At 38.8% G+C, this 14686-nt stretch overlaps 1 protein-coding gene across 2 annotated transcripts; it reads left to right on the top strand.

The window, feature by feature from the left end:
- The first annotated feature begins 2138 nt into the window (after positions 1–2138).
- LOC149834224 (uncharacterized) lies at positions 2139–11806 on the top strand. Of its 2 annotated transcripts, none has more exons than XM_090010032.1 (6): positions 2139–2388; positions 3360–3437; positions 9994–10278; positions 10530–10695; positions 11382–11469; positions 11618–11806. In XM_090010032.1, the coding sequence occupies exons 3-6, from the start codon at positions 10040–10042 to the stop codon at positions 11692–11694; spliced, it is 570 nt and encodes a 189-aa protein (XP_089866158.1). In that variant the 5' UTR covers positions 2139–2388; positions 3360–3437; positions 9994–10039; the 3' UTR covers positions 11695–11806. The 2 variants fall into 2 exon arrangements, with proteins under 2 accessions (XP_089866158.1, XP_089866157.1); XM_090010031.1 differs by having other exon boundaries at positions 2140–2508.
- The last annotated feature ends 2880 nt before the right edge of the window (positions 11807–14686 follow it).

Genomic DNA, 14686 nt, shown 5'->3' with positions numbered 1-14686 from the left:
ACCACATAAGACAAATGAAAAATAAACAATGCGGTATCCATTTTTGATGCTTAAAAGAGAACTTGGTATTTGCTCATTATTGGACTTATAATGTTTTTTTTTTTTGAAAATTTTGTTTTACTTAAAAAAATTTAAGGCTAAACTTTTCAGTCGACTGACATTTGTCGATTAGTCGACTGGTAGTTGGTTACATCTTTTTTTTAAAAAAAGGGGCAACACTTTTCTTGAACTTTGATTGCTATGATAACATTTTTGGTTTGTAAATTTTTGAACTTGTATCTTCATGTATCTTTTTAACTCCACCTACTCCTTTTGATCATAACAAAGGGGGAGAACAATATGCATGTGAACAATGTGTGATATATGGAGAAAAATATGTATGTGTGATATATGTTATTTGATATGCTAACTTCTTATGTTTTGACAACATATTGATAGGGGGAGTAAGTTATTCTATTTGTTTATCAATGCTCTATTTGTGACTAGTTTGTCATAATAAAAAATGGAGAGATTGTTAAGACAAGGAAGTTATATACTATAATTCAAGTACGATATTTTGATGATGAACAACTGGATTTCAGCTATTGTAATAAAGAAAGAAGAAAAGAATTGAAGAAGTTTACAAGTTCTACATTATAGATTTTGTGCATGTGTAAATCTCTTTAAATTCTTAGATTCTTGTAAGAGCCTTACTTTGATTGCATATCTCACTTACATTACACCTAAAAATACTTAGGAAAACTTTCCTAAAAAGAACTCTTTGCAAAAATCATTTTAAAAAGCCCTTTACCTATATTTTTAGTTTTATTAGTTTACCAATAATCTTATCAGTCGACCGATTTTCTCGCACCTTTTTCAAAGCCAAATGTCTATTTTCTGATTAGTCGACTAATCTACTCTTAGTCAATCAACCCGAATGTCTGATTTCTAAAAAATTTAATAGAAGTTGACTAGAAGCTTTTTTCAGTCTACTAATGATTTTCATCAGTCGACTAATTTTTCTTTAGTTGACTAATTTTCAAAATCCCGAATTCAAATCTTTTCAGCTAGATACAGTAGTCGACTGATTTAACAATCAGTTTGCTAATATTTGATTTTAGTCGACTGATAACTTTTTTAGTCGTCTAATATAACATTTTTTCTGAACTTTTTAGAAGCTGCGTTATTTCATTTTTCAAACCTTTTGACTGTTCAAAACTGTCAGTTTGACACCCCTTCGTACCACAATCGTCTAAAATTCTTCAGTTATAAATAAGAGTGAGATCTACACTCAAAATCAATGAATTGAAACATCAATTTTTGTGTTTTCACTCTTATTCTTTCAAGCATTCGTTTTCTCACTCACTAAGTCTTTTTACTTAAGTTCTTCACTCCAATTTTTTTTTGTGAGTCAGTGAAATCATGAGTTGAGTATTTATGAATCCTTAGAAACCTCTTCAAACCTATTCTACTTTTTTTGCATTCATAAGAAATGCTCATAGGCTAATTGTAAGTTGTTTATTTCAATTTTTCTGTAAAAGGAGAGAGTTTCCTTGGTTTAAAAGAGAAGTTTGCTTTCAGCAGGGTTGTTGCTGAAAGTAGGGCTAGTTTTGGTCTGTTTGATCTTGTGGTGACACAAGTTTGATAGTGAAAATCTTAAGCGGGTTTTGCTTGGAGATTTGACGTAGATTTGGAGGACCGAACCAGGATAAAATCTTTATGTTTTTTGTGTGTGATTGCTTTGCACAATTCAAAATCTTTCAAATTTTAAAAATGAAGTTTAAAAGCACTATTTACCCCCCTCTAGTACTGGTTGCATTGATCATACCATACTTTCAATACCATTTAAGGAATAGATAGAGAAATTAATAAGTTCTTATACTAGAAAGATGAGTCTTACAGTTCACACCTTTTAAACTAGAATCTAGTATGCAAACCCAAGGTTGAAGAAGGTACGATATGCTGATTTGGATGACATGGAAGAAAATAAATGAGGTAATCTTCGCCAAGTCCATAACGAAGGATGTGATTAAGGAGTGCGAGACTCTAAAACCCATAAGAAAAAAAAGGACCCGGGATCAGGATCCGACCCGAGTATCCCCTTTAACCCCTCGTGCATAAGCACGCAGGGTTTGCATTCCGCAAAACCCTCCCCTGCCCTTTCTCTCTCCTCGTTCACCCGACACCACCGCTCCCCCTCCCGCTTCTTTCTCCGGCAGCTCCCCCCGGCCGACGACCTCAGCCGCCGGGAGACCGACCCCGTCCGGCCACCTCACCTCCTTTTCTCCCTTGCTCGTTCCCCCTCTGTCGCTCCCTTCCCCCTTTCGCTGTGCCGCCGTCGCCGGCAACCCACGGCCGGGCTCCACTGTCGCCCGACGTCCTCCTCTCCGGCGGCCTCGTTCCCCTCTGGTAAGCCCCCCGAATTCACCCCCTCTCTCCCTGCGTGCGCCGGCGACTCCCAGCCGACGCTCCTCTCTCTCGCGCACGCCGTGTTTCGGCAGACCCCCTCGTCCGGCTACCCCTTCTCAGGTAATCTCTCTCTCACCTCCTGCGTTGTCTTCCTCTTCGTCCTCTTCTTCGTCTTAGTCTTCTTCTCCTTCTCCGTCTGTTTGCGGCAGAGGGGAGGGCGCCGTTGCCCTCCCCCTCGCATGCTCTGGGTCGGGCTCAGGCAAGCCCACCCCCTCGTTTTCTCTCTTTTCGTTTGACAGGGAAGGGGCTCGGCCCCCTCCCTGTTTTCCCTCTCTTTTGGCACCGACCGGAGGGCATTGCCCCCCCCCCCCCCCCCCCTTCGGCAGGGGTCAGGCTCGGGCTGGGCTCGGCCTGGTTGCCGAGCCCACCCCAGCCCTTAGGTTTGGGCTGGGCTCGGCCAGGTTATCGAGCCAACCCCTGCCTCCCTCTCCGTTCCCTCTGTACTCAGGGGAGGGGCCGAGCCCGTCCCTGCCTCCCCTTAGTCAGGCAGGGGCTTTGCCCCTGCCGCCTGGGTTCTTTGTAGGTCGGCAGGGGCTGAGCCCCTGCCACCCTTTGCATTTTTGGCAGGTCGACAGGGGCCGAGCCCCTGCCCTCTTTTGTTTTCCCGTCAGGTCGGCAGGGGCAGCATGCCGCAGGGGCAAAGCCCCTGCCTCTGCCTCTTTTAGTTTCCCCCTGCGAGGGAGGGCACACTGCCCTCCCTTCGTCCCTTCTGACAGAGGGAAGGTGCTGCTGCACCTTCCCCTTCCTTTCTGGTCAGGCCAGCGACCGGAGGCATGGGTCGTGCCCCTGCCCCTTTTGCTTTCGACAGGCCGGCAGGGGTGCACCCCCTGCCTTTTTCTTTTGCAGGCCGGACAGTGGGCTGAGGCTGCTTCTTTCATTTTTCTTTGTACTAATATATTGTACTTTTGCAGATTGCGCAACTGGCGCTCGCGTCTTGTGGCTCTAGCCCGTCCTCACTTACACTCACCATCGAGCCACAACCTCCCAAGGTAGAAAAAAGTTGCGCAAAAAAAATGAACAAACTTAAATTAAGCAATTAAAACTTAAAATGTGAAAAAGGAAAGGTTAAGAACAATATGTATACGTATACCTATATATCACATTTAACTCAAGGACTCGGTTTTGCGATCCTTATCCTTCTATTTTCTTGTCTTTATTGCTTCTTGTTGCCGCCGCACTTTATGTACCTAAGTTTTTACTTTCTGCATTTACTTTCTTATCTTTTACTGCTTTTTGTTGCTGTCGTACTTGATGTGCCCAGGCTTTGACCTTCTGTCTTTTTACCTTTTGTGTATTTTCCTTTATGTTGCCCATGCTTTATGTGCTAAGGCTCTTTCTTTTCCTGTTTTTACTTGTATTTTCTTTTACTGTTGTTGCCGCGCTTTATGTGCTTAGGCTTTTACCTTCTTTTTTTATTTTCAGTCTTTTCTTTCTTGTCTTTACTTTGCCGCCGCACTTAATGTTCATAGGTTTTTCTTTCTGTCTTTTCTTATTTTTACTTTGCTTTTCTTGTTTTTACTTTGTTGATGCTCTTCAGTGCACTGCCTTACGCACTTGCTTGCTTGCATGGTTGTTTAGTTGAGGTGTCGTTTCGTACCTCATGCACTATTTTGCGTAAGCACTTGATTGCATGGTTATTTAGTCGAGGTACGGTTTCATACCTTGTGCACTGCTTACGAGGTTTTGCATTTGACACACAGTTTTGCATTTTAGGGATCGATTGCACCTTACTGTCACAACGTATTGTGCATGAGCTTGGTTTTTGCTAACTTGCATTTAAGTGCAACTTTGAGCGTATTCCATTTCGTTCAATTGTTTTAAAAGACATGATTCACACTTATGTTGTTGGGTTTCTTTTAAGAAATCCATGCCCCTTTCTTTGTAGCTGTACTTTTAGACAAGTACGATATGTTTGGACTACGAGGAGTAGGATGAGAGGTCTCTGGTAACCTCAAAATGTATTTTGGCACATTATTATAATAATGTAATATTGATGTTCGCCTAACAGGCAAGAGACTTGTGTCGATCTAAAGGATCAGGGCATGCCAAATTTGAACTTGAATGATTACACCATGTACTTTTGCAAAACAATGTTTTGAGGATTTTCTTTGAGAAATCCATACCTCTCTCATCGTAGTTGTACTTTTGAACATATACGTTGCGTACTATAATGAGTAGGATGAGAGGTCTATGTTTACTTCGAACGTGTAATGGCATGTGTTTGAGACCGTAAAATGGTGATGTCTTCACCCTCACAATAAGTTGACCCTTCTTAACATGGTTATACTTTTGAACAAGTACGTTGCGTACTGCGGTGAGTAGGATGAGAGGTGTGTCGTTACCTTGAATGTGCAATGGTGCATTCAAATCGCCTAATGGTGATGGTTTCGCCTTCACAGGCAAGATGCTCGAGTGGGTCGAAAGACCAGAGCATATAGAATGGGTCTTCAGTTAAGTAACACCTGACGTATTCATTCGACCCGCTTACTTCATGTTACTGAGAGAATGTATGGTACAAAAACTTCGATGGACATGCCATTAATGGCTATTTCAGGTAAAAGACTTGGCTTCCCCAGTTATCAGAGTTAGGAGAAATGGGCTACAAAAAGTAGCTTCAGGCACTTCTACATAAGTTGGATGTATTCATAGGCCATTTATGCCTTTGGAGATTTACTCTCTTGGTCACCGACCGTACTCTTAGGAGCGGACTCAGCTAGCTACTCGGGGTATCTAAAATACATGGCATAATAAACTCCCGGATTAGTCTCAGTTGTTTTTACGTGTCGGGCTTTGTGCATACCCGCAAGGTCAGTTAATATCGAAACAATAAATATCCTATTCAAAATACTTGTTGACTCAAGTCTTTTATGATTAATGTAATTGTTTATAATTTGTAATCTATGAACTGTTTACAACTTATGATTAATGTAACTACTTGTCTTATAGGCTACTTACATTTGTATGATTAATAGAACTGCTTGTGCAATTGCTTGCACCTTATGATTGATGCATCAACTTAATGTGAAATTGCGTATATCTTGTGATAAATGAACTCTTATCTTGTGATAGTTGATAACTCACTTGATTTTATAATTAATTGCTCACATTGAAAACCTTTATTTTGGTTTTATGCCTGAAAGATCAACTATGAAAGCTATACATCTTCTTAGACAACTTATTGAGAGATATAGAGAGGGGAACAAAGATTTGCATATGGTTTTTATTGATTTGGAGAAGGCATACGATAGAGTACTTAGGGATGTTCTCTGGTGGACAATAATGAACAAAGGTATCTCTCTCAAGTACATTAGTATAATTAAAGATATGTACGAAGGAGTAGTAACCAATGTCCGCACTTGTGGAGGGGTGATAACCAACTTTCCTATAACGGTTGGGTTACATCAAGGATCTGCATTAAGCCCTTTCCTTTTTGCTATAGTGATAGATGAACTTACGAGATCAATTCAAGAAAATGTGTCGTGGTGTATGTTGTTTGCTGATGATATTGTTTTGATTGATGAGTCTAGAGCTGGGGTTAATGTTAAGTTAGAATTATGGAGACAAACTTTGGAAGCAAGAGGTTTTACGTTGAGTAAGCGCAAGACAAAATATATGGAATGTCGGTTTAGTAAGCAACGAAGTAGTGATGAGAGTGTAGTGAAGCTTGGTGAGCAACAAATAGCGGTGGATGACTGTTTCAAATATTTGGGATCTATCATTCAAAAGAATGGAGAAATTGATGGTGATGTAAATCATAGGATTAAGGTTGGGTGGATGAAATGGAAAAGTGCAACTGGAGTGTTGTGCGATCGTAGAATGCCATTGCGGTTGAAGGGAAAGTTTTATAGGGCGACAATTAGACCCACTTTACTATATGGTACGGAATGTTGAGCTGCCAAGAGACATCATTTGCAAAAAATGAGTGTAACTGAGATGCGTATGCTTCGATGAATGTGTGGAAATACACTAAAAGATAAGATTCGGAACGAGGAAATACGTAAGAAGGTAGGCGTTGCATCCATTGAAAATAAGATGAGTGAGAATCGTTTACGATGGTTTGGGCATATTCGGCGAAGGCCTAATGATGCTCCGGTTAGAAGGATGGAGAAATGGGAAAATCTATTAACTTAAAGAGGTCGGGGTAGGCCTAAGAAGACTTGGATGGAGCTGATAAGAAAGAATATGAATGTTTTGAACCTCACCGAGGACATGACATTGGATAGAAATGATTGGAGGAGAAGGATTCATGTGGAGGACCCAAAATGATTTTCTTTTTGGTTCATATCGCCGACCCCAATTGTTTGGGATGAAGGCATTGTTGTTGTTGTTGTTGATTGAAAACCTTTATTTTGTATATTCAATTGTTCATGCTAGAAATACTTATTCATTTGCTTAATGCTAGACATAACTTATTACTTATTATAATTGTTTATTTCAGTTTCATATTGTCTCACTTGTGCACTTACTAGTTTTTCGTAAAACTAACTCATTTTATGGGCACATGTGATAATATATGGAGTGCGATGACACGATGACGTGATGAGATCAAAACGAGACTCTTTCTCTGATGTTTCGTTCTTGAGGACATTTCGGTAAATTTGCATAAAGTTTTTTTTGAAAATCTCTCCTTTGTAAAAGTCATAAATTATTAAAAATTGCATCGTCATAATCTATTTGATTTCTCAAATGTATGGAGTTTTAAATCTGTTTGTGAAGGAAAGTTTGCGCTGTAATGCGTCCAAGGTCCTTTGACTTGTTATTTTAAATATTATTTTTCGCTGAATTACCATTTAAAAACTCTGATAAACGAATGGTTATAAAGTTTTCAAACTTTTCAATTCTACATACAAGCCTTCATGCATGAATGGTACATATGCACCTTCATGCAATAACGTACATGTGAAGCACATGGTACATATGCACCTTCATGCAATAACGTACATGTGAAGCACACGTTAAGTTTCTAGTAAGCACATGGAACAACTTTGGAATAACACCATAAACAAGCATGTCGTAATAATTAGGCATGTGAAACCCATATAAATTTATACATGTATAGATGTTTTGTGAACTGGAGACATAGCACCCAAATTTCTAACATACGGGCTGGTCCTATTGAACCCAGCCTGCTGCACCTAAATAGCTGCAGCAGCCGCTGCCACCCTATTCAACAGGGCACACTGCATCTGCTGCGTTCAGCAGGGTGCAGCGCCCCACTGTCCAACCATAAGATGGTAACTGGCTGGGGGTTGGCAGACCCCAGTAGCCCCCTTATGTTGGCATGCTGCCAGGTGCAACAATAGCATCCAGCAAGAGTGCTATGCCTCCCACTACGTCCAGGTCATAGCCAAAAGAAAAAAAAATAGATTATAAAATTTCTGTTTTAACACCCCTGTTTTTTTTTTGAAGAATAAGATGCAGCCCCAGCCGAGCCCACTTGGCTGGGACCTGCAGGCCTAAGCCAGGTGTGGTAAAGAAGCATTTGAGCATTCAAAGTTATTTTTTTGACTGAGTCATTGTTTTCCCCTTGTCATTAATGCTTATAACATTGCTGCGTGTGTGTTTTATATACTCACCCGCATCCAATCTTTTCAGAAATTCTTGTGTCATACCTCTTACCAATAACCGTACCTATGTGCCATTGCAAACACATGTATACAGACAAACGCATGCAAGCACACCCATATGTTGTTTTTGATAAAACAAAATCAGATTTATATTATCACCTGCACCAGACCTTACAGAAGTGATTAATCATGGTCTGTATACACCAGACGGAATTTCACATCAAGTAATTTGGATGTTAACTATGAATCTATACAACATAGCCACATCAACCAACTGTCGGTTCTCATAAAGGCTTTGTAATAAAACGAATATCTTGATCTAAAGCATGTCTTGTATCAAATGGACCATGACTATCACACTTGTTACATAGAATCAAGGCAACATAACATATAGAAACACAAATATATATATACCATGCATCCAAAACAAAGCATAGACCTAGATGCCATGCACCTTTTGGCTCAATCAATAGAACATCCATATAGATAAAAAACTAACAAAGAAACCTTAAAAAAAATACTTTTACCACTAATAAAAATTCGGTTTTAACATGTACGAAATTTTATTTCATAGAAAGAATAGAAAAATTCAAGAATACCATCATGGAGGAAGATCTATGTATCATTCTTCGTGTGTATTTACAAAAACATGGTTTTAAACACCTTTTTCATAGATTTTCATCAAATTATTGCATGAAAATCCAATCTATATCAATTTCTCACTTGATTCAAGAGAGAAAACCCATACCTTGAATAAAAAAAATGAAGAAAAATAAGGGTGAAGGTTGAAAAACGTGGGTGGAGGGCTGGAGCAGCTCTCCTCCTCCTCTCCTTCCTCCTTCCGTGCGTAGTAAGTGATTGGGGTTTGTCCTGCATCCTTCCATTCTTCGCTCTTTACTGCACGCCTCTTAGTTGGATCAACAGATTGAGACACACAAAAAAAAATTCTTTTGATGTGATTTATGTGGAATGTAACTAGCCAACGCATAGGTTGATACTACTAGCAGTATTTGCAGATCACCAACACGAGTAATGGAGACCTGTACCTTCTCTGATAATTATACTCCATCCTTTGTAAGGTTTATTAGTGGAGAATCTTACATTGTCTGTGACGTGGTTATATTGCTCTTGAATCATCCTTTACAGTTTGATTTCTAATAACATTCACCGTTTTGCTTTTTATTATTTTGAGGAAGCAGTAGCAATCTTCATCCTCCCATAACATTGTTTATGCTGCGACCTTTTCCTCCATGCCATGTGTTCATCATCCCACTTCCTGACCATGTTGTTCCTTCTTCCTGCTACTAACTTGAGGTGCTACGTGATGTAATGGAATTGATTGCATAGCTTCTAAATTCAGGGAATTGAGGATGGAGCTGTAAGCGAGACCACTAGCACTTGGTAATTTGTACCCAAATTGGCCAAATTCTGCCAACGTGATCCTTCTCAGGAATTGACTAACTAATCAATGATGGCTTTCACTTGGTTCAAGTATTCCATAATGGAATATACATGGCACAAAATTCAGATAGACGCTTTGTTATTTGATTGTGGTTCTCTAGCCACCAATCTGTCCTTTACACCCACCAAGATCTTTTGAGAATGTATATAGAATATATGCGACCAACATCTTATATTTGTCTGATCAAAGTTCAGTTGGATGGATGGTCGTTGTCTCATCTCCTGCCTTGTTGACATTCTCCTCAATATATTGTAGCGGGCTAGTGTTATATCCATCAGAATGTCCCATTGACTTCATGCTTCTAGAAAGGCACAGGTTTGGCGCTTCCAAATTAAGGTAACTAGGAGTAAGATTTTCATAAACCAATTTGTTAGAATTTGCCACGAGTATTGAGGAGTTAAAGAATGTTTAGGAAATTAAAGAATAAAGAAAGAACACAAATGAAGACAAGAAACGAATTTGTAAAGGGAATCTTAGATATTCTTTCCATTGCTGATGACAATTGTTTCTTTGCAGATGATAAAGCTGATTAAGATGCGGGCTTGCAAGTGAAATAACTAATATGGGATCTTGGAGTCTTTTGTGGTTTTTTGCAAAGAGGACTGCCACAGGTGCATTAATAGGACTAACCATTTCAGACCGATTTGCAAGCATTGTCACAATCCATGGCCATTCGATGCACCCCACCTTGAACCCAGGCTCAAAAGCTTTTCCTGGGTCATTAACTGGTGACCTTGTTTTAGTGGAGAAACTGTGCCTCACCAAGTATAAGTTTTCACATGGTGATGTAGTGGTATTTAGGTATGGTTGTTGTTTTTATGGTGGTTCCATTTGCTTTCTTCAACTGATCACTTAATTTTCATAATAGAAGTGGTCTATATTGTTGTTTCACAATTCTGGGTTCAAACCCAAGGGAACCAGCTCTGTCTCCTAAAAAATATCAAAACATTTAGAAACGATAAAATGGATAGTGTCATTACTTTATTTACTCTTCTTTTATGCTTGAGATTAATGTTCTTGTTTTTTGGTTGTTGTTAAACTGACAATTACAGTAACCCAAGTAGCCACAAGCAGTCACTTATAAAGAGAATAATAGCTTTGCCTGGAGATTGGATCAGAATACCTGAGACATATGAAATATTGAAGGTTCCTGAAGGTCATTGCTGGGTCGAAGGAGATAATTCTGCAAATAGCACTGATTCAAGGTCTTTTGGGCCGGTATGCAGTTCTTGCTCTAGATGTTTTTCCTCCATATGCATTTACAATAGCAATTATCAAAGAACTTCACATCTTCTTTTGAATGATGAAAAAAATTTAAAAATGATTTCTTGACCAGCTGTATGTTTCAGAAAACAGCTCTTAACAACTGTTATGAAAGTTTTCCCCAAAATTTATCACAGCTTTTCTGTTAATACCAAAAGTGTTGCAGAATTTTGTATGATTGATGGGATGAAATGGTGGAGACTGATCATTTGAATTTGGCCTAGGTCATGGCTATTTCAGAATTCTCTGAAAATTTATGTTTGCTTTATATAATGTTCTATTTAACCCCTCTAGGAAACTTGTGGTATCAAGATTATCCCACTTATGATGAAAATCAACCAGTAGTTGCTATTATGGATGTTCAGAACATTATAGAAATGCACAAGCTGATTTGGCCTGTTTAATAACCACAAACTCATGAACCTTTGTGCAACTAACCTTATGTTCCTCAGTGAATCAGTCATTTCATTTTGAAATTTGTACTTCCAACAGTTTCCTTAGCATTTGAAGCATGTGATTGCAGTTCCACAAAGTCATCGACCTTTGTGCAGCTAACCGTATATTTCTTAGTGAATCAGCCATTTCATTTTGAAACTAGTAATTCCAAGAGTTTCCTTAACATTTGAAGCATGTGATTCCAGATCCCACTCGGGCTTGTCAAAGGGAGGGCAACTCATGTCATCTGGCCTCCACAAAGGATTCACGAAATAGACAGAAGAATGCCGGCTGGTAGGATTTCATCCCTTTGATATGGTCAAAATTTAAAGTCTGGACACATTTCTGCTCTTCAAATTCCTTGCTCGTGCTGATGTTGCGGTGCTTGTCTTGTATTTTCGTCTGGGTGACCAATGCATATGCATTTAATTTGAGATTGCAGACCAACCAACTTGCAGAAAGGATAATAATAATAGAGGATTTAGTCTCTCAAAAGAAATAGAGGATTTTGTTTGGTGACAGGTAGTGCCTTTTGTTCTTTATTGATGTAAAAAGTAGCTCCGGTCTGTGGAGAATGCTTTGTTGAACTCCCTTGGATTATATTCAACTTAAGTTGACAATGATTTTTGGATATTGCCTTTGTATCTCTTGATCTGTTTAGTCATGGTTCCATCTACTTTTCTATTGAAACCATTTTAACGGCGTATTCAACACATTCAGATGGATTATGAAGCTATTGATGGTGCCACGTTGTGGTTAGTAGCTGCCGTTGTTATTATTTATTATTAGTGATGATGGTGGTGCATGAATGATAGCTTTTGAATAGTAGAGGAGCAAAGTGTATCGGATGAACAAAAATCATTTTACCTTTTGTCTACTCTCATTGTACAGAATGAGACTACAACCAGGTTGACTATTCTCCTGAGTCAGCTTTAGTGTTATTCTATAGCTTCCTAATTTCAGATCATGATATTAAGTTTATCATTGAAAAGCATGTTATTAGTCTGTGCCTACAGCCCTATTTTGAGTTCCTGCTATCATTATTCGAGCTATTATTTCCTTATTGGCGTGATTTTATTAAGAGCTGATTTACATCCATCATGTCTAGTATAAAGGTATCGCAGCAGCCAACAGGGGTTGGTCATTTGATGGAAATTGGGGGGTCTTTATGACTTTTGGCATTCATCTTGATGTGGTTTGAGTTTTAGAAATTGTGGTTTTGATTACATGTTTCTTTTCCAAAGAAACATTTTACATGTTTTAACTAAAATTCTATTAACAATAATATAGTCGAGTAACGTGATATTTAATCACCTTTTTTTTTGAAAGGCAAGCTGGGATTAAGCAGACCCCTACCAGATATCATTAAAATGTGAATGTGAAAAAATACAGTGAAGCTATAATTCACCCTCAAAGGGGGTGATCCTTCCATGATTTTAGAACCCCCTCCTTTGCTAACTTAGCGAGACTTCTCGTAGTGAAATTGGAGTAATACTTAGATTTCTGAACATCAAAGCTGACAAAACTATAAAAAATTCGACCAATATGCTAACGAGAATTCTTGTTACTGTCTGCCATCCAGTAAACAAGTATTGACCATTATATCTGCCCTTTCTGACTCTAATACAATCTTCTTGTGGACTGATTAGAGTGAGTACCCGACCCACCGCCAGCGATATTTAATCACCTTTGCATACCCACATAGTGCACCGAGATTTCTTGTTTAATGTGAAAATTACTATCAAAGTAGGATGTCATGGTCAACACATGGTGCGGATTGTATAGAATCCTGAAATTTCCATTGGGATAAGCACATCCAGCCTGTGTTTTCCAATTTTTGGAATTCCTACCGAGTGTGAATGTTAAAAGCTACAAAGTTCTATAATTTTTCTCCTAACGACCCGTTTGGTTTGAAGATTTCGATCAAGGATTATATGAATCTTAGATTTTAAAGAGTCCTATGTTGTTGAACAATCCCTCAGCTCATTCATTCTAAGACTATTCAAAATCATTTAATTTTTGAAACTTTCACATTTAAAAATTGAATTCTTGAAATCAATGTTGTGAAAACCTTTGAGGTGAAGCAAGGAGCTAAGGTCCCCATGTGGCAATCCGTAGGCTTCAAAGTGCTGGGCTTATATATATATTGACTACACACGTGGGTAGGGAACCCCGAGTTGAAAACTATAATATTTGTTATTTTTTAATTTTTTTTCACATCTGACCCTCCAAATGTGATCTACATGTTTAGGTTAACAGAAATTGGTGTTTGGATCATGTTATTCCACTCCCATGTAAGACTTTGCAGGGATTGAAAAATCAACGGACTACACTGTACCAAACTTTCAACCCTCATAAATGTATATTTTTATGTCAATTCCTACTACTTTGGCCATGCTGAACACATCCATGGGGTTCCTTACCCACGAGTGTAGCAATGTTATCCCTATATATATCACAAATAATAAAAATCAAAATCAAATTTGATGTATAAGCTAATCAACAATTTATAAGTTATAAGCATAATAAATATTTATATCTGTCATGGTTATATCTTATTTTGTGATCCATATCTGAAAAAATTGTGTTGAATTGATGTCGGAGGTTTCAGTATAACGGATCTGTTTGCATCTCTCTCTCTTGTTTTTCTTTTTCTTTTCACCATCCTCAACTTTTCTTTTTCGAAAATTTCTTTTATGATCATTATCATTTTCTTATTTTTTTATATGAAAAACGATGTCTGATGTCACTATTTTAAAATGGACTAAGGCATTTATGTCTGCAATTCATCTTGTGGAAGACGAAAGGTTCCCAATCGGCAGCTTGATGAATTCATGTGGTCTGACTCATCATAAACGCCCTGAGCCAATCTAATCCTAATGTCTTTTCCTTTTTTTCTATGACGAAGAACCCTAGATGGGGCCAACGTCCACCCTGCCTTAAATGGCCCACCTCTAAACTGATGCCAGCAAGTTGACGCATGGAACCTGCCTAAAACATTGAAACAGAGGTAATTAACATGTAAATTGGTGTTAACTATGTTGCTGACTATACATTGTAAGAGTAACACTACGTGCTCCAGGAGCACCTACCACCACCTACTAAAAATCATAGTTGTATGTTGCAACTTCTCAATTAGACCTCATAGATGTACTTGACATAATTTATTTGATAGGAATCAAGTTAGTCCTACTCTCCCTTCTGTTAGGTGTAAGAAGGAAGGGAAGAGAGAATTCAAATATGAAACTGGGTTGTTTTAGAGAAAGTGGTTTTGATGACGTGGAATAGTCCCATATTGATTGTGTTTGAGTTTGTTGTGGGCTTTATAAGCCACATGTAAACTCTTACATTTGTTACTAAGAACAAGAGGTTGGGATGACTACCACACGCACGTGCGTGCGCCCGCCGTGCCGGTTCGGGTTCGGGTATTTGGGGTTCATTCCACTCTTTGTAGCCGTTCGTGGGTTATAAAAGCGTGGTTAGGTTTGAGGTTACGACAGATCTGAGACAA

Source organism: Nuphar pumila, chromosome 6 (assembly GCF_984573655.1).
Source record: "Nuphar pumila chromosome 6, dmNupPumi1.hap1.1, whole genome shotgun sequence".
In the NCBI taxonomy this organism is placed as follows: Eukaryota; Viridiplantae; Streptophyta; class Magnoliopsida; order Nymphaeales; family Nymphaeaceae; genus Nuphar; species Nuphar pumila.
The sequence above is the reverse complement of the archived record's forward strand: the minus strand, read 5'-3'. Positions and strand labels throughout refer to the sequence as shown.

Coding starts and splice junctions, on each gene's coding strand:
- LOC149834224 (XM_090010032.1), top strand. CDS start 10,040: ATGGGATCTTGGAGTCTTTTGTGGTTTTTTGCAAAGAGGACTGCCACA. Junction 10,696..11,381: donor ATTCAAGGTCTTTTGGGCCG/GTATGCAGTTCT, acceptor ATGTGATTCCAG/ATCCCACTCGGGCTTGTCAA. Junction 11,470..11,617: donor AGACAGAAGAATGCCGGCTG/GTAGGATTTCAT, acceptor TTGAGATTGCAG/ACCAACCAACTTGCAGAAAG.